General features: G+C 42.2%; 1 protein-coding gene across 5 annotated transcripts in view; it reads right to left on the bottom strand.

Moving 5' to 3' along the window:
• Nucleotides 1-20,116, bottom strand: part of disc1 (DISC1 scaffold protein) — a 50,358-nt gene that overhangs the window by 18,185 nt on the left and 12,057 nt on the right. For all 5 annotated transcript variants that reach the window (XR_004335789.1, XR_004335790.1, XM_032540475.1 and 2 more), the window contains exons 7-10: nucleotides 15,706-15,760; nucleotides 13,403-13,505; nucleotides 13,039-13,227; nucleotides 5,243-5,303 (exon numbers count right to left, since the gene is read on the bottom strand). Coding sequence is in view for 3 of the 5 variants with exons in the window: in XM_032540475.1 (XP_032396366.1) it covers nucleotides 5,243-5,303; nucleotides 13,039-13,227; nucleotides 13,403-13,505; nucleotides 15,706-15,760 (408 nt within the window). In the remaining 2 variants the exon portion in view is untranslated. The remainder of the gene's footprint in view (nucleotides 1-5,242; nucleotides 5,304-13,038; nucleotides 13,228-13,402; nucleotides 13,506-15,705; nucleotides 15,761-20,116) is intronic.

The raw sequence follows: 20,116 nt of genomic DNA, 5'->3' as shown, positions 1-20,116 counted from the left end.
ACCAATTTGCTACTCAACGCCGCCGCTTCTGAATTCTGCTATAGTGGGGATGCACCCAGTGAGCCGTGCCATTGTTATGTCTCTCTTCTGAAGTGGAGAGACAACACATACACACACAAGTATGGGTGGGTACATGTGTTAACTTTCACACATACCCATAACTCATTTTCTGTGGGGATTAAGTGTTGTACAATCATACATTCCCCTAAAAATGTCAAAGCCGGCCTCATCTATCCAGAAAGTTAAAGGAGAATTACGGTCAATTTCAATACGTAGCTCTGTTGGTTGTAAATTTGGAGTGCTGTCAGCACAGAGAAAAATGAAACCAATCGGTGCTGCCTACACAGTGTTATCCTCCCGCTAGAGTTAGCACCCAACAGGCTTAAACAGGGCAAGTTTTACACGTGTTTTTAGCCTCTAAACATGCTTGAAATGTCATTAAAAGTGCCTACCCATGTGCAGTTATTCCTTCCAAGTGAACACCGAGAATCTGACTGCTGGAGATGTGACAGAAAGGCGTGTTTCGACTAGTGTGGACTTCACCGGAAAACAGGAAATAAACAGAGGTATGTGCACTGGCTGAATTAACACAACTTTTATGCCTTTCTGTCACATCTCCAGCAGTCAGATTCACTGTGTTCAGCCTGAAGGAATCACTTCACATGGGTAAGCGCTTTTAATGACATTTTGAGCATGTTTAGAGGCTAAAAACATGTTGAAAACTTGGCCTGTTTAAGCCTGATAACTCTATCAGGAGGATAACATAGTGTAGGCAGCACCGATGATTTTCATTTTTCTCTCTACTAACAGCTCTACAAATGTACAACCAACAGAGCTACGTGTTGGAATTGACCAGAATTCTCCTTTAGAAATGTAGCTCCAGATGTATTAGTTGTTTTTCGTGTAGGCTTCACCCTCTATGAGCTATTGCTACTGGGTTTAGGGCGAAGCTGACAAAGTCAAAGCCACCTGTGACACCAAGTATCTTCATCATGATTGACACCCTGTAAGCCCTTAGTGCCAAGTGATAAACTCTTCACAGCCGCACTGCTGGTGCAGGAGACGGCAACATGCTATACTTATGCAGCCTACTAATTTGTGATGATGTGATTAGAGGTTCTTCTTTGGTATCCAGCCTTATTGGATTATCCAGCGTCTTCCATGCCATAATCCTGGACAGCGCCACTGTAGAAGCTGTGGTGAGGGTCAGGACAGCCGTCAGGGCCTTGCCGATGTCTGTTACTAGCTCTGGGGAGGGAGCCCCGGGCTTACTGGCCATGCCGGATACACCAGAGGACAACAGAGTAATGTTGATTTGACCTGCGCGAGTCGGTGATGCGAGCAGAGACCTGGTCCCCGGGAGATGGCGGTGTGGGCTTCCGGCAGCTGAAAAAGCGGGCTTTAAGAAGCAGGAAGGAGGTCAGGCTTTGCACTAGCGACGGGACTGCAGGAAACACCTTCCCTGTGCCCCTGTGTACCCTTAGGAACGGCACATAGCAGGATACCAGAGCCTTCAGTTTCCCGGGGTTGGAGAAAGCCTCCCCTATAAAGGGCTGAAGCTCTGTGGAGCGAGGCCACAGCGGAGAACATCTGGCGGACACCGCTGGTCTTCTTTGCCGTCTTAATACTGCTTGTAACACTTAAGAAAAACAAAGCTGTTATATACAGTAACTGAGGGCATAAGGGAGGTCTGTAAAGGGCACAATGTCACAAAAAGAAATCTTCAGAACTGTACATGCACAAGGGATAAACCCATTAGCAATAGCTCTTATAGGGCATAGCCTCTACTACATAGAACAAAAGCTTCTCTTCAACGACAACCTCAATTTATTACAATTAAGTGGCATTAGTGTTCTGAATACTGCAAATGCAGACATGGCAGCTCCTAAGCATCTCTGTAAGGGTTGTCTCCTGGTGCCTGTCGGAATGAACTCCTCGCCTGGGGGGTTAATTGGTGGCAGCCGCTTGGCCTGCCATCTGACAGTGGCAGGGTGTGGGTGTGCTGCTCCTCTGATGGCCCGGTAATAAGAAAGATAGACTGGCAGGCACACTCCTTCTACAGTCTCTAAGCCTCCCTGTGGGACTGTTGACTGACAGGACTGCTCTTTCTCCTCAAGGCACAACGTACACTCAGACGGAGGAAGGATTATTAATATAACAGTTAAAGAAAAGTAACAGCAGTCCAGTCCTGTTGGTACCGGTAGGTTCAGTTAGACCTATCCAGAGAGAAAAGGCACAAAGAGTTGAGTGGCCAATATTTTGAACTCTACCCAGTCATATGTCCAGCTACATTTTCAAGTCTCACACATGAATACCAATGACTGACAGACTGTGAAAAACAGCTCCTATCTTCAGTCACTGCTGGAGTTTTTAGCTATCAAAAGAGCTGCCAGCTCCCCAAGAAATTACTATCCAAAATAAAATAAATGTGACGTTCACCTGTGGTGGCATGGCAGTGCTTCTGATATTTAGGACCCCCGAACACCATAAGCAAAATGAGAATTCATACATTCAAAAGCAAAAGGAGATGGAAATGTCTTCAAATTAATCATACAGCAACATTTCAAATAACACCAGGAGAGGTGCTAATAATACAAAGGGGGTGACTATTGAGCTGTGATGTTGAACTAAACTGTTTGTAAGGTGGGTGTCTTGATCTCTGGGGAGGTTTTTACAGCAGACAACGGAGCAACCAAGGTCCCTTTGTTACAAACACTGAATTCATCTTATGTAGATTCACGATTATGTACATTAAAAGTGATAATAGAGTTTTTTCCCCACTCCCTGCCTAGAGGCTCTTAGGGGACATGTCTTGTCTGAGTATTCCAATAACTTCTACATCAGTTGCATTGTATCCGTTAAATATGATAAATGACATCCAACTCAACAGAAGAAATGCATAAATGTAAGAATTATTTGTGAGGCATTTCCTAATGAAACATCTACGTAATGTATTAAACAACTGTGCGCTGCAGCTAATCTGAATAAAAATGTGGGTTTTTTTAGTGTGGTGACACATTTACAGCATCTGCTGTGCCCCAACATCCTGTTCTAGTCTTTAGCCAGGAAGAGATAATTGGTTTTTTCAACACCATCCGTCTCCACGGAGACCAGACATCTCACCAGTACTAATCTGCCTCTCTCTCCCCCCCCCTCCTCTCCTCTCCTCTCCTCGCTTCCCATCACCACCGCACTCCATCAACAGTAATGTACATTAGAGCTGACTGATTTACAGTGATGATGGGCGTGTGTGTGTGTGTGTGTGTGTGTGTGTGTGTGTGTGTACATGTGTACATGTGGGGACAATTGCCCACTCAATCAAGCCGAGTGAGTCACGGTGCCGAACTGAAGAAAGCTACAGTACTGGTCCATGCCCGAAGGCAAAGCTGTACTTGTGATTTGATCCGGACCGCCTCTGGTAATGGAAGCTGATCCAAGGCAACAATTAATATACAATGTGATAAGCAGGACAATTAGGTTACAGTACCAATACCCAAGAAGGTTTCTTTTAATGTGATTTTTCTATCCATAGTGATGTGGTTAGACACATGTGGTCTATATAATCAAGTATCTATGGGTGGAACTAAAAGATAGGAATCATAGAACATAGGAGCTCCGAGCTCCATTTAAAAAGGCGGATATAAAGCACCCAGTAGACTGTTTAGGAAGCCGAGTATTCAATCGTGTATTTTTGTTTTACTGATATTGGTAGCCTGGGATTGAAAGGAAACTGAAGGAGTCTTTCTGGATTTCAAATCTCAGAAGTTTACATCAGGGGAGAATAAATTGAGGTTTTAGCATCAAATTGTTTTTAGATAGTTATTGTTTTAGTTATTTAAAGGGACACTCCACTGATTTACACAAGTCCAGTATAATGTTTTCTGTGGCTCTGGAGGAACAGATGATGTCATTATAGAGTAAATTATGCTATTGAGTTGCATTATGGGAAAATGCAGGATCCAGATGATGATTTTTGCTTTTGATGTAACTTTTTGTTGTGCACATTTATTTTGAAGTTTCTGTGTTGGAGGCTTGCTATGGCTTGTAGTGTCTGTATAGGCTGTGCTTTTATTGATTTGCTAAAATACCCTGTCAAATGTCTCTTCAACCTCTGTCGTTTGGTTGGTTTTCACCCACATTTTTTCCACATAAGATACATGGCACCGACAGGTACTCTCAAAATCAAACAAACAAAACACAAAGCGACCATCTGCCCTATTGATAGAAAAGGTCTCGAGCCTTGCTCCCATGCTGGGCTCTGAGATCGCAGCCATATTGCTCCTTGACCACGCAGAGCCGCAACCTGTGCATCCCTCAAAAAACAAACTGTGCATTGTGTGACTGACTCATGGCTCCCATCCAAAGTTGTGACCCTGCTTCTCCAAGGATGCAACACAGAAAGCTACTCCCTCTCACGCACCACACACAAAAACATGGGTCATGCAGACACATAATGTCTCTGATAATTTGGGCTTTTCCTGGCTCAAAGTAAGCCCAGGCGGCCTAACCTTTCTCCTCTAAACACTTAAAAAAGAGACTGAGTAGAAAGCAGGGATCATATGGTGTACACAAAAACATTACCAGCTCTATTCATCCATCTGTAAAACACAAATGGTTCCAAAATGCTGCAAAATATGAGCCGATCGCATTGCAGCTGCTCGGTGCCGTCTGTGTCGGAGGAGACAAACTAAGCAGCTGTAATCACCATAAAGAAGCATAAACAGACGTATGGTGTCAACAGCTGACTGGGTTCCACAACCTTTGCTCGACAAAGTCTGTACATCACAACTGTATAACTGTCAGGTGGGCTAGACGACCATCTGCAACACAACATCCCTGTTCTCTGTGATTTAGAAGGAATAAAAACAGGCAGAAAAAGATATTGTTTTGTCTAAAGTGGTTTATACAGAGGAGGAAAAGGGTGATAACTGAACTGATGTGGAGGTATAAAAATAAAAGGTATAGAAAATATGTGAGAAGGTGGGAGGAGGAAGACAAATTGTGCAGGTGAGAGACGGAGTGAAATGTGAGAAAGGGGCTCTGGGAGACAACAGCATAAAAAAGGTGTGAGTGCATGATGTGGGGGGGTGAGGTGATGTATTGGGGAGACAGTGCTCTGGTTACAGGACAACAGTGGTGAGAAGAAATTCCTGGGAGGCTGTTGCTATGTTGATGTCTCCTGTGGAATATCGAGTCTTGATGTCTTTTCTAAAATGAGAGTGACCGCACAAAAGACTCTTACCTACGCAATATGTCCTCCAATAGCTTGATATACTTGGTAGTGTTCTCTTTCAGTCGGCTTTCTGTATGGAGAGAGAAGCAGAGAGAACAGCCTGTTACTTGCACTTCATTTACTAATTGTATTAGCCATGATGGGGTATCCTAGCAACAAATCACAGCTCTAATACCATTAAAACTGACTTATCATTAGCTGTCTTGTACACAGGCTCTGTTAGGATAGGTAGCAGTCATCGCAGTTGTATGTGGCCTTGTGCTGAGAAACTACAACAGTACAGTTTAGTATAAAGAAGAAAAACCCACAATTTAAGGAAAGATCATTCCCTCTGCTGTAAGAGGGGATGAAATTGGAGACGGCCTAAGGATAAAAGGGGATTCAGACATGGCATAGGTCCTTATACAGTGCCAGATTTTCTGTGGGGCATATAGTTGGATTATGTTGCTTCCTGCGCCCTTCTGCCAGCAGCAAGCATGTGCCTGAGGAGGCAGACGCAGGCTGGCTGAGTGTTAGTCAGGATGGAGAGGAGGGCAATCTGAGTGCTGTTAATGAGCTCATGTATGAAACATGAGAACCCCCCACCCCCAACCCCCCACAGGGGCAGATCTTTGAACACAATAGGATGCACTTATATCAAATTGTGCCTCATATATATCTGCGCACAAGCTATAATGTTCAATACAACCCCCCCCCACACACACACACACACACACACTATAAAACACACACACCCATGCTTTCCCACACTCTGCTGCAGTGGTTCAATTCAATCAGAAAGGTCTGGAAATGATTAACAGGATAGGAAAGAATAAAAACAACAGTGTACTCTGCTACACAAAATTGTCCGTATTTCAGACGTTTCTATCTTTTCTAGTTTCTTGCAAAATAGTTGATACTTTTACCTGCTCAGACTAGAGATTATTAAACATTCTCAGAAGGGAAATGAACTCAGTTGGTTAGAGAAATAGTTCAACATTTGGGAAATACATGAATTTGCTTTCTTGTTAAGCATTAGATGAGAAGATCTATACCACTCTCACATCTGTCTATATATTAAATATTAGGCTACAAACAACAGCTTGTTAGCTTAGCTTAGCAGAAAGACAGAAAAAAGGGGAAAAAGCTAGCCTGACTCTGACTAAACAAAACCTACCAATCACCACTCGCTCAATGATTAACAAGTTATATCTGAATTGCTTAATTTGTACAAAAAAACAAAGTGTAAAAATTGAATATTGTGGTTTTGGGGGGGGGGGGGAATATGTGACTACATCTTGGCCGTTAACAGTTACTTCCAACCAGATGAGACTCCAGGAAGTTATTGTAGACATTGCTTCATTTTAAGGAAACACGAGCCAAAAATGGTTGAAAGCTACTCTAATGTTAAGCAACTTAGCTTGCTCACACAGAGAGAAAGTCACCTAATTTGGTGTTCTGAATCACACTGAGGTTTGACATGTAATTTGTATTATTGTCTTGATGGTTGTTACTAGATAGATCAGCTCCAGGATGAGACAAGCCGGGGGGCTGCCACAGCAGGGAGAGAAGTGACGCATGCACGGGAGTGCTTGAGAGTCGTTTTCATTCAAAGTGGCCAAATCTGTTCAATCAGAGTAAGGAGGGAGGTCGCTGGATTAGCTATCAGCTATCTGGTGCTGTTCGTGACCAGACAGCTCACTTACCACCCCTCTAATTGCTATGTGAGATCATATACCACCTGACAGTCTCCCATGTCAACTTCCATTCATGCCAGCTCCGTTAGAGAGCTTGCAAGGAGATAGCCATTGAATAATACATGGGGGCGTTAAGCCTGACTTTGGATGGCACAGGGCATGTACAGATGCGAGATGACTAAGTAGGCTACGGCTCTAGCACGAGCAAAAGCCAGATTTAGAAATAATATATTGTGAGGAATAGAAAGAGTCAATACAAAAGGCATGTGCAGATGGGAGAAACAGACATGACTGTTGACTTAATATTTCTTTTTATGCTGATACTGAGAGGCAGTGTGCCATCCTGTCGCCATGCCAACCGGTGGCACAACTAGTGAGCCTCTTCGGGCGTGACAGATGAAAATAATCTTTTCTTTATAGAATGGGACTAGACATCAAGCAGCAGAGCCTCCTCCTGCGTTGAGTGGAACCAGAGCACTGGGTGATATTACCACTTCCTGTAAGTCTGCGGGAAGCTGCTGTCATTGGCAGGCCATGCGAATAACGACACTAAAAAAGCCCATTGAGAAGAGAGCCAGTCTGTTAGTCCCTGATACATGCGGCAGTATATTTTGGTGTTGAAGGAACCTCACAAAGGAGTTCACAGAGCCTGCACTGGAAAATTCATGAGCTCAGCCTCCTCTCACACCAGTAATCTCAGCAGGTGTTAAACATCACTGATTGCTGCCAAGGACCCCAGTCAAAATCAAAGGGACCATTCTTTAATTCATAACACAAATAGAACTGAGACACTATTGAAAGATGATGAGAATGTGTAACTGGATGTTGGAGAAAAAAAAACACTAATTCATTATTTTAATGAAGAAATAATTACTTCAGCTAAATGTAAAGTTGATAACAATGATGAAGCTGATGATTCCAATCAGTAATGTAGACAGACAAAGCAAATGAAGCAGACCAATGAGGAAGTTATTGGCTTTAATGAGCCTGTAGAAGTTAACGATGGTAAGGTGTTTGGAATCGAGCATTTGAACAGCTCTCTAATTGAAAGTGAATAATGCAATCGTTTCTTTATTGTCTTGTACCAATAAAAGCACCCAACATCTGCGAGGACATTGTTGTCAAACAAATTAGAGGCGGCTCCGTGCTAACCCAGCACCACCGATACGCGTGTTATAAAAGCCGGCGCATAATAAGGCAGAAGAGAAATTGTCTCCATGTAATTGAGTCGAAGTCTCCGACTAAGATTAATGTGTTTTAAGCTCGGCCCGGGCTGCTGGAGTGCAACAGCACTGCAGGTAACAAACACACATAGTCAGCATATGTAGTTACTCGCATCTTATGAATGTATCTGAACTTAACAGCAGCCAAGCAGCATAGCTAATGAAGGAAGACAGACAGGCTGATATCTCAGACGGACACTCCAGAACCCTTTAAGGCTGTGGGATCACAAAGCATAGCAGTAAACAGATTGCAGCTGGTGTAGCATATTGTGGAGCTATGCACGAATGCACAACAAAAGGAATCATTTGACGTAAAATTGGCTGTGTGTACACAATTTGTGCTTGGGTGGATATATATATATATATATATATATATATATATATATATATTTCCGTTCTGTGTGCTGAATTGCTCTGTCTGAAATGTTAGACATGCTCACTGTCATTATAACTCAAGTCAAGTACTCGGTAAACAATTTGTTTAGAGGAGACTTTGATGTGGGCTGCAAAATAAAAAAAATTCAGATGGCTGAATCTGGGAAGCACTTAAAGGCCCAACGAAGAGGTACTCTCACAAAATGTGGTTCCATAAAAGCTCTAAAACCCTATCTCAAGTGCTCACCTGCTCACATTCTTGCTCCATTAAACTGGCATCTTATTATTTCCTCTGCATCCTTACATTTTCCACCAAAATACATTTCTGAATTAGTCTCCTCCCTCAAATTAGACCTTTGTCTAAACTAGCCATGCTAGCTGCTCTGTGAGGCTGTACATGGACACAGCGGTGCAATGGGCCGTGTTCAGACCGCCTGCGTAGGCCATCCGACGGTAAAGCAAAAACGCAGGTCTTTCTGTTCATTTAGAATGGGGTAGTGCATTTAGGATGCAGCAGGGGTTGCGGCAGGGGCGACATGCTAAAAAAACACAGCGAGCCTGCGGCAAAAAGTTGAGGACCCACTCCGGTTTTTGGAAAACGCAATCCCCACGTCATGCTGTGGTGGCAAATCATGTAACCGGAGATCCGAGCTATGGTTTGAGGCGGTGTGGGTGCCAATGCTAACATTCCAATGGAGCATTATGAAGACAGCAGGTGTAATGTTCACCATGTTTACCATCTTAGTTTACTGTGTTAGCATGCTAACATTTGCTAAGTAGCACTAAATACAAAGTACAGCTCAGGCTGATAGGAATGCCATTAGTTTTGCAACAGTCATAAACCATAAACCAAAGTATTGTACCACCAATTGATTGCACTAGATGGAAAGTCAAATGATAATCCATCCAGTACAGGGCTGACATGCTGCTAGCATGGCTAAAAACAAACCGCTTTACTATGGTACTCAACCTCCTTTTTAAGTCGTATGGAATATAAGTTGATAGATGCAGTGGGGCCAGCTACTGTAGTGGTACCTCAATCAACTTCCCTATGTTTTTGCAGTAATTCCGATGGTTATGCTATAATACTCACATTGGAGTGACATCCTCTACTGAATCACAGGAAAAATGAATACGGCCAAAACTTCAGAGACAAAAACCAGGAAACATTCACCCAAGTCCACTTAACCACTACACCGCTCTCAATCATTCAGACACTCTTTAGGAGAAGAGCTGTCATACGTTCCATCATGTTCTCAACAGAAGCACCCTGAAAGAGGCCGAGCCATGAATAAATCATATATGTCCTCGCCTTTACTATTGGCACTCCATTAGGAGGAAATAGCATTTGTTTAATAACACAGAGAGACAGTATTTTGATGTACACTTCAGCTGCTTGACTGGTATGCGCAGTTGAGTTTGGCACGAACAGGCCCCCAAATTGTGCGAAGGACCATAAACCCAGAGGTGACACTAGAGTGGGAGCTGTATAAAGAAACAATAGAGTGCGGAGGGATGCAGCAAAAGACAAAAAAAACAACAACCTCTAATTAAATGTGTTCCAGTGGAGCCATGTGAAGAAGACAACCTACTGTGTTTATCACAGATAGCCAAATTACCTGACTGGCACAGTATATACCGCCTGCATACTAACAATAGCATTAAATAAGCAGTGGTAGAATACTTGGATAAATCAAGAGGAGCACACGCTGACACTGCCCCCACATTTGAATGTCCTCACTCCTGGGGGTCATTTACTTGTGTTATGCAGCTCTTCAATGATTTATTTTTAAATTTAGTATCACTCCAGAACTCTCTTGGGGACAAAATGATACTCTCAGCAGGGAATCAAACCTCTGGCTATAATGGGCTTGGTTTTCAACACCAGTCGTGTCATTGGCAATTAGGGATGTAATGGCTCCCAGGCCAATAACCCCCCACGCCACAAAGTACGCTGGGCGGAGATGCTCAACAAGCTAAAGCTATGTAGTTTAAGTGAATATGCATGTGCAAGGATCCTGTTGAGGGATCAGCTGGACAATGTGTTGCATTAGAGCTCATGTCACGACAATAAGCTTTTTCAAGAAAAAAAGCATTGCGTTTTCTTGCAATAAGATAGTGTCATACTAGTCCATACACCACTAGTGCCATAAGAATGTGCTAGAAATGCCTCAGAAACAAAAAAAAGAATGGCCATCTTGACTTTGAAGTAGACTGTAATTTCTAATCCCCTCCAGCTAAAGAAATGTTAATGTGCTGTTTGTGGGCTATCAGTTTCCAGCTAGCAGGTGCCAGCCCCTTATTACCAAATAGGATGACAGTTTAATGAGCCCCTTGCATGGTGTCTGCAACACATTGTGAAATTGTGCTTGCTGCCATATTGTGCGCGCCCACTTGAGCAGTTAAGCAAGCCACGCAACCAATCATTAACTTGCTGTCTCTTCCCACATTTGTGACGTTTTTCTCACCTGATTCCCGTTCCTTTGTTTAGCCCTGAGCATTTGCATATCACTAGTTTCCCAGAGCTGTGTTATTCTGTGCGAGGTGCACAGTGTATTTAGGCCACTGAGGTGAACTTGGTGGTTGTCAGGGTCAGATTAATGCCATCCTTGGCTGTTTAGCGAGACAAGGTGTTGAGGACTGTATTTCACCAACAAAAATCTGGCAGGTGACTTAGTTTGGTGCACATAGGGTGAAGGAAAAGAAACCTAATTTGCAAGTAAAAGGTATTAGTTTCAACTTCAATAATATAAAAAATCATGGACCTTGCATGAACAAAAATACCAAGTCCATGCATTAATATACCCCATAAAAACCCGATGCAACTCGACCTGACTGCAACAATTACAGGGTGCCCCCTAGTGGCAGCAGAGGGTGCATTCAAGATAAGACAATAGGGTGATACTGCACTCACAAGGGTAGGGAGGCTTAAGGCCTTTACACATAGCTTTTAATGGTACATACAGTACTAAGTTATTAAAATAATTGTTGACATACATCATGTTTTAATGTTAAACATGTATGTGGGACAGTGAATCCTTAAGCTTAACTGTATCTGTAGATGGCTACCTTAGGCCAGTAAGGCTATCATTAATGTTAAGAATTTAGCTTTTTTTTGCACAAATAGATTTATGATTTTTCTTTGCTAATAATATGTTGGATTCATGTTAATGTATAAGACATATAAAAAAAGACAAATTTATAAAAAAAAAATAATAATTATATCAAACAATAATGTGGTGGGACCCCTGCAGTAACTCTGAGGACCCCCTGGGCATCCTGGACCCCCTGTTGAAGATCTTTGGTCTAGATAACAGTGTATGTTAGATGGCTGATTGCACGCCTTAGGGTTGCAGCAGGAGCCCTATCCAGAGCTCCAGTCTCTGGTCTTTCACTACCTGCCCTGGCCTTGTCACTTCACTTTCTGAGGCATTAAGCAAAAGAGAGGGAGATTTTTTTTTTTTTTTTTTTTAAAGAAATCTTCCTGTGACCGATGTACTTCAGAGTGTAGCAGTGCTGGAGGTTCTGTCAAAGTCCATTCCTTTCTCTGCCAGAGCCAGTAGGCTAACAATCTAGTCACCATGCCCCCCCCCCCCCCCCTCCCCAAAAAAAAAAAAAAGGTTGGAGGTAATTGGCTACTTCACTAAATCTAGAGCTCATTTCCCCTGCACACAAACCCCACCGCCCCTCCCCTTTCTCTCAACAACTGCCAATCCTGCTGGTAACTCATTTGATGCCGACTCCCCACTGATAGCAGATCACTTCTCCTTCATTTGGGAGAAAAGTCATTGTCTATTGATGTCCTCTCAGCGTGTAGCAACATCAAGAGAGGACTTCCCTTCCAAAGAGCTCTCGTGATGCACAATTGAATCGATATTTCAAAAGGTGTACTCACATAAGGAAGAGAGAGAGAGAGACACTTTTTTTTTAAATACAACAAATGTTTTCCAGTTTCAGTGGACAAGAAAACATTTTGTTTGTTTGGATAATTGTGCATTTAAAAAAATGTCATTTCTGTTTTTCCTCTGGTGACCAAAAACACAGCTAAAAGTAGAGTGAATATTGGATGTCATCAGATGTCCAGAGATATGACGTCAAATGACTGATGATGTTGCTTTGTAATTCCTGGATGCGTGAACTACCGCCACGGACAAATCCACTTAAAAGGGAATGTGAGTGTTGTGTTTACAGCTTGTTTCCACTGCCCCCAAGTGGCCAGAAAATCAGTTAATGCAGGTTTAAAGGGACAAAAATCAATTATTGATCACTCCAGAAATGGCTAAAAGGTTAGCTTTTATCTGCAGTGTGTGGCCAGGCGGAATACACAACAGCACGCAACTCATTTCTCTCTACATCAGTGCTCCGTGGTAAGAAAAATAAAAAAAGACACCGGTCATATATTCTCATGTTTTTACAACTGTGAATGAGATTTAAATCTAGGGAAGGGATCATACTGCCTACAGCAGCCCAGTTTCTCCTTTGGGATGAAAACAGTCCTGGTTATCTTGATGTAGACCATTCAGTGACTCACCGTGCTGGGCCTCCCTCTGCTCCAGTTCCTGCCTGAGCTGCTGCCGCTGTCCTTTCATCCTGGCCAGCTCCTGGCTGCTCCCCGAGCTGAGGCTGTGCAGCCTCTTGGCCAGAGCATCCAGCCTGTCCCGCTCTTGGTACACCGTCTTCATCTCAGCCTTCAGCTCCTTGGCACTGCTGAAGTCATTACCTGCACCAGCGCACCACAGGAGGCCATTATGCTTACACCGCCCATTAATGAGCGCCTCGATCATTAATAGCTTAATTAAGTGAGCCTAATGGTGGGCAATTCACGTAAATGAGGTAAAACGAAGATATGAAACGTAGTGCGGGTTGAATTGGGGTGTGGTTGAGTGGAGAGTTACCTGAGATGGCTGCCAGTTTGGCTTCATGCAGTGCCAAAAGCTGAGTTTCAGTCTCGCTGACTTTCCTCCTCAGGCTGCTGCCCAGCCTCTGACTCATGACCACCTGGGGAAAAGGAGAAGAGGCTGAGGAGATAGCGGGGGGGGGGTAACGAACAAAACCTTTGCAGACACATGGATCCCACAGGATGCTTAGCTCATTTCCAATTCTGCTTTCATTTTCTCTTTGACACTCATTCTTACAAGACCTTACAGATTTCTGTCCTGTGCTCGCCCTGCTTAGAATACACAGCAGAGCATCAACGCCGATGTGTTACCTTGACTATAACCTTTAGGAAGAAAGAGAGTGCGCCTCATTTCACGTGGACAGACAGGGAAATGTGAAATCTCCATAAAAGATGCCATTAGAATGTCAAGAGAGGAAAAAGGCCCTGAATGTCACAGGCCTGATGGGGAGGCAGCACCTTAGCTCTGCTGTATTCACAGAAGAGTTGATGGCTTCAGATACCGCCTGCCTGGCCCCCATCTGCCCTCACTCTGCCCTTTAAACCTCTGTTCTTTCCGATGTATTCACTTTGAGAAACAGCCAGATACAATACCCATAATGCGCTTCCTTCTTTTGAGGAACTATTTTCACCCCTCAAAGGGATGTGGAGCTGGATTTTCTGACACATTTTCTACTTGAATCTGACACAGTTTTGTGAAAGACTTTGAAAATGCTGTCAAATAGTTTGGTATTTCTGAGGCAGAACATCTCCAGGGAGTCCTCTTCCCACAGAAATACAGAAAACTGTTGCTTTTTCTTCTTCTTTTTTTTTTTTTTTTTTTTAAAACAAGCTTGCATAATTTTATTTCACGCATTACATGAACTGGAAACGTCTCTGAAGTGCTTTTGAAATTGGAGAAATTCTGTCATTGCTGATTTAATTTCAAAACATGAGGCTATTTGTCAATTCTGAAAAAGTCAATAGAGGCAGTGAAAGTTACTTTGATGCCAGCAATCATTTGGTCACAGCAGGTTTGCCATTTCCCACCTGGTGGATAGGAATAAAACCTTTCATTTCAACTTAACAATGGACAATCCTGTGATTGTACGGAGCCCCCCCCCCCCCCGCAGCCCCCCCCCCCCCCCCCCGGGGTCAGCTGAGAGGAAAAAAACAATACCGTTCCCACAGATTCATAATCCAAACTTATTTAAGTTATACTTCAGGTAGGTTTGGAGACACTACCTTATTGAATCATTAAATGAATAGATATTTTTGTGTCTGTTGTAGTTTATAGACGGTCCCTAAGCACCGCCAGCCGCTACTAGAGGACGGCTCGTTTCGATAAAAAATGTGGTTGTAGCTCATTGATAACCTTACTATGTTAATATAATTTTGCTATAGAGTAATTGATCCCAGAAGTTAGAATCTGTGGATATCTTTCCTACTTTGCTCATTTTTATAAAACCAGGAGCACGGATTCTGAATCTGTGCGCACGGTTCAGTTTTTTTTCCCTCAGCTGACCCCAGGGGGGCTCCGTGTGATTGAGGTAAAAGTGTCTCTTTGTGGAAAGCCAACATATTCCTTCGGGGTGCAGTTGCAGCTTCGACCAACCATTTGATGATGGCTTTCTAAAGGCCACAGTAAAACTTGGATTTTTTTTTTCTGAGCCCCCTGTTTGTCCCCTGCTTTGATCTCTCCATCTCCCCTAAGCCACCACTTCTGATGGATTTCTGCTGCTTATGACTTTATTTCCAGCTGCAGAGATCTATGTATAAAGATCAGTGAGAGGGAAATGCAAACTCCTGAGAAGCAAGAAGGAACTCCAGAGACCCAGCTCATAGGGAAGCATGCAAAGCCATTCACGCATACAGGAGGAATGAACCGCTGGGACGCATAGAAAACAGATACTCCACACACTGGACATGGCTGCTAAAAAGAAGAAAAAACGTATACAATTACATCACTACACATTAAGTTGCATGTTCCTCATCAGAAATAGTCACCTATCGGTATTTTTATAGATTTGTATTGTTTTATGGAGGATTTATAAGGGGGAATTTTTTCAAAACGACGACCCTTACAAGACCCTAACATGCAGTTTATCGATGTTCACTGCCAAGTCAAATAAAAATAAGCACAGGAATACAGACAATGACATTAAGTATGCATATTTAATAATACAGTGACGCTGGCACACAGTACATGCTTTCTAGTTTGACTTACTACTCATTAGATATTCACACACACATTCAGTCATTGCTGGCATGCTGAGGGGAGGCAGCGCTGGACTAAATCAGGTCAAAAGAACAGTGGCTTACTTTAGCAGTGGCTTCCTTGATGGACAGATTTAATGCCTGCTCCTGCTCCTGTAGTCTGCAGAAAAGGAAATAATGTTACTGGGCAGTACAAAAAAAAAATGTTGCTTTTCTTTTGGGGGCTGAATCAAGTGAAATCAATAGATGTTAATGACAATAAAAGTCCACCAGTTTGCTCTGGCATCTACTCCTCTGAACGCAAGAGTGGTTTATCAACCATCAAGAGAGTTCCTGAATATTTTATAACTTTTTATAAAGGAATGTCTCAAAAGATCTTGTAAGAGCAAAAGAGCAGGCACTAATTATTCACTGACAAATCCAGTGGACATAAACAGCAAGAACAAAAGCCTACAGATATCCAGAACCAGAATAAGAGGTTTACATACTGTGTAGTAAAGTTGATTTAGACTGAGAGAATGAGCTCATTTATAGGGATGAATGATATATAGACTTAATGTTGTTATCGCTATATCATGTTGCGCAATATTATATTGAAAGTGTCACCATAAGTATGTAATATTTTGTTTATTTTGTGGAACGATGCGTCCCGTCCGTTGACTGTGTGGCTTAGTTGTGTTTGATTTAGAGCCTCTTTGAAACGATATAATGATAATCATTTTATTGGCCAGTTATTGTGCCACTTGCCCGTTCTTGCACTTGCCCAGTGCGCTGACGTGCACTAACGGTGCATTTTGATAGAGTGACGATGTAAATGAAGAAATAGGAAGAGACAACAAAACGGAAAGTATTATGAGTGAAGGATACTATCTCCCCCCAAAAAAAACTGTTGCCGTTAATACGCCAGAGCTAGCCAAACAAGCCTCGCTAGCGAGTGTTTTCGCTAGTGGCACAAAGTACGACAAGAACTTGAGGAGACATACCAACATCACCGATGCTATAACGTCCTATTTGGCCAAAGATATGACGTGTACATAAGAAGGAGTCGCTTATGCAACACGTTCCAACCAGATGGAATTCAACTCTGGACATGATAAATACATTGTTTAAGTTGAGATGTACACTAAATATTTTATTTAACTGCTACTTTATAAACAAAATGCTGATAAGTTTTTGCAAAACAATTATTACGGCACTTTTGTTCATATGGCAGAACATTTAAAAAAAAAATTGCACTATATACACTACTTTTGTTCATATGGCAGAACATTTAAAAAAAAAAAATTGCACTATATACACTACTTTTGAATTCATTATTTCATTTTGCGATTAATCGCATAATTTCCCTGATTAATCGCGATTAATCGCAAAATGAAATAATGAATGATTAAAAATTTTAATCGCTGCCCAGCTCTAAAAAAAAAGACTTCTTCTGAATGAACTAGACAAACGGTACCAAATCCCATCCGCACCTTTTTCTCCCAGGTAGCTGAGTTTGGAGTGGGATAGATTGAATATTTTTCATTGACGACCAACCTGTGGTCCAGCTGCACTAAGGAGCTGTATATAAGTCTCACAATGTTGTTATTAATCTATAAATATTGTAACAATGTGTTTTCCCATAACTTTTGCAATTTTACATGTAATGTCAATACCGTCATATTCACACTCAATATCGCAATATACTATTTTGTCAATATCGTGCAACCCTACTTATTTCCAAAAATGTCCAACTATCCCTTTAATTGTTTTAGCTATGGGAAAAATCTTTCTCTTTGTGCCATTCTCCAGTAACTGTTCTAGATAGATGCCTACTAGGTCTTTAAAAATAATAATCTTGCCAGTTACATTTCATAATGCAAAAACTGAGATACTGGTGTTTCCAAAAGCTTTTTTTTAAAATATTAATCAAGTGGATACAAATCTGGGGAAGCAGCTGAGCTCAGAACTAGGCTAGATGATTTGACTTAGTCACGGCTTAAATCTTCATTCAAGTAATTTCAAATTACACAGAGCATTTAGTTGGCTCACATTTGAATTGTTTTTAAAAATTGGCTCAATAGATTGAACTTTCTAGATAACTTCAGATATCAAGATATCTGTACAGGTATGTAAACATGCAAACTGAACAAACCATTAAGGTCACATTATTCGCTAACAGAGAAATAATCAATTAGAAGATGGAAAAAATGAGCATATAATCCATTATGCACAAAACACACAGTCACCTTGAGATCCCAGTCGTCTCATATGACACAAATCAGTATGCCCTTTTCATGTTATTCAAACAGATGTTCAGGGTGAGTCAGAGTCAAATTTTGTCTCTGGACATCAGTGTTTCAGCACCCTTTTTTTTAAAGGACGTAGCTACTCCAGATCCTGTGGCTTTCTTTAATCCAGTACCCATAAGGAAATAAATCTAGATATGCCAAATAAATGTGTTATTTGGAAAGGGAACTGCTAGCAACTCAATCATCATGATAACCCACAGCACGCCACCTGGAGATGTGCATCTGAATATCCAATCTGGGGGCCGCAATTTCAATCAGTAGCGAGAATAAATGCGTTCCAGTTAAAGGGTGAGAATATGTCAGATATCAAATTATGCCTGTGATGGTGGGTCACGCCACCGAGAAGGCGATAAGTACAATTTACATGTCTTTCTAATGAGTGGCAAGATAGAGAGGCTTTCTCCCGGTGTTCTGTTGCAAGCTATTAACTTTAGAGGATATGATGCAAAGTACAATTTGCATCTAAGAAAAACCATTAAAATTCAAAGCAGGTTCAAGCATGTGGGAGAGAAGAAGATTGATGGCACAGGGGGATGCGAGGAATAAAGAAAAAGTAGTTGTGCCTGCTTGATACATCCTCTCTGAACTTGAAAATAAACAAATCCTTCCTCTTCAAGTATTAGACAATTTTTGCGTTGCATTACATTTATTTGGCAGGCACTTTTGTTCAAATCAAATAACAATAACTGCATTTAACCTCCTCTGACACAACAGCTAGCTAGATGTCATAAAAAATTGCGCGTACATCCCTCCTAAACATCCAAATGTGTGTGATACACTGGCCCAATCCCAGAGTGAGCCCTGAGGACTAATGCAGTGTTCCAGACAAAAGTTTTAACCCATGAGTTACAACTTGAAGTCACGACTCACGACTTGGTAGCGCAAAACAGGAAGACAGACCTTTCTAGCTAGCTAACGGCTAGCTAATGTTGATGTTAGCTACTAGCGTTAGCTGACAGTGATTTCTAGTCTGCAACGTATTTTGGGCGTAACATGTAGTAGTACACAAGAGTATGTGTACTCTATTGATTACAGTGTGCGGAATTACTTTACGTAGCCTATTTATGTACATTTATTTCTCTTTCTCACCGGCGTGTGTACAGCATCAATAGGGGTCGCCATTGTTGTTTTTGTGTGTGTGACGTCAAAACTGTAACTGGGAGTACAGTGATCTGGTACGAGTTCACGAGTATAACTTATGGGTTTGATTGCGGTTCCAGGGCACTTTCACAGTCGCCTGGAACGCAGCATAAGGACTAAAGCCTCTCAGACCTATTTGATCTCAGGTGCTAAGTGAGTGAGTGTGTGAGGCCACATGGGCTCAGATAGGTAGAAATGGGATTGGGACAGCACTTCACGAGATCACATGTTACCTTGGCGACGTTTAATAACTAAGATGTTGCTGACACTTGCCGGTTTGGGTATTTTCATTTTAAGTTTGTTGCTTTCCACATGGCTGGCTGATTCCAAATCTTTTCAAACGCTTGTTTTACAAGCTGGACCACAGGTCGATTCTGTTCCGTGGTCGTGTGTCGGGCTGTTGTTTACCTTTTGTAATTTCGAGATATCCCTATGGTCTCCACAACGCTTTGAACTGTGGCTAATTCCATTTGGTGAAGTCTGCATCGATGCAGACTCATGAAAATGGCTCGGTAAGTGGGTACTCTCACTCACACCCTTTGAAATTCAACATTGGGACAACCCTAAGCCCTTACAAATTTCACAAGAATGCGCACCAAAGTGAGTCCGGACTTTGGGATTGGGCCTACGTCAGTATTTCCTTCTTTAATTATCAAAGCGCTTCTGATATTTGGGTTGAACCATGATGGTGTGCTTTTGACTCAGCTGTACCTTGTTGGCACAAGGCAATGCAGTCCTGCTGCAAGAAGATAGTTATTAAAAGGGTCACTTTGTTTGTTGGAGGACGAATGAAGCTCGGAGGCAAAGATTTAGTGAAATAGAGGCTCTGTTCAGACACATCCACCTCTAAACCAGCTAATTTAATGATAAGAAAATACGTGACTTGATACAGGAAAAAGCATTTCATTCATGGACTGATGTTTTTTGTCACTGCCTCTCACAGCTCTCTAGCAGCCCCACCTGGCGACCGCCAGTACTGCAAGAGCTGTGGGAGCTATCCACTCACAAGTTATGTCATTTCCTGAGATCATATGTTTGAGATTCATTTTGTGTGTGTGTGTGTGTGTATATATATATATATATAT

Source organism: Etheostoma spectabile, chromosome 17, assembly GCF_008692095.1.
Source record: "Etheostoma spectabile isolate EspeVRDwgs_2016 chromosome 17, UIUC_Espe_1.0, whole genome shotgun sequence".
NCBI classification, from domain to species: Eukaryota; Metazoa; Chordata; class Actinopteri; order Perciformes; family Percidae; genus Etheostoma; species Etheostoma spectabile.
Note: the sequence above shows the minus strand (reverse complement) of the source record. Positions and strands in the feature narration are given on the sequence as shown.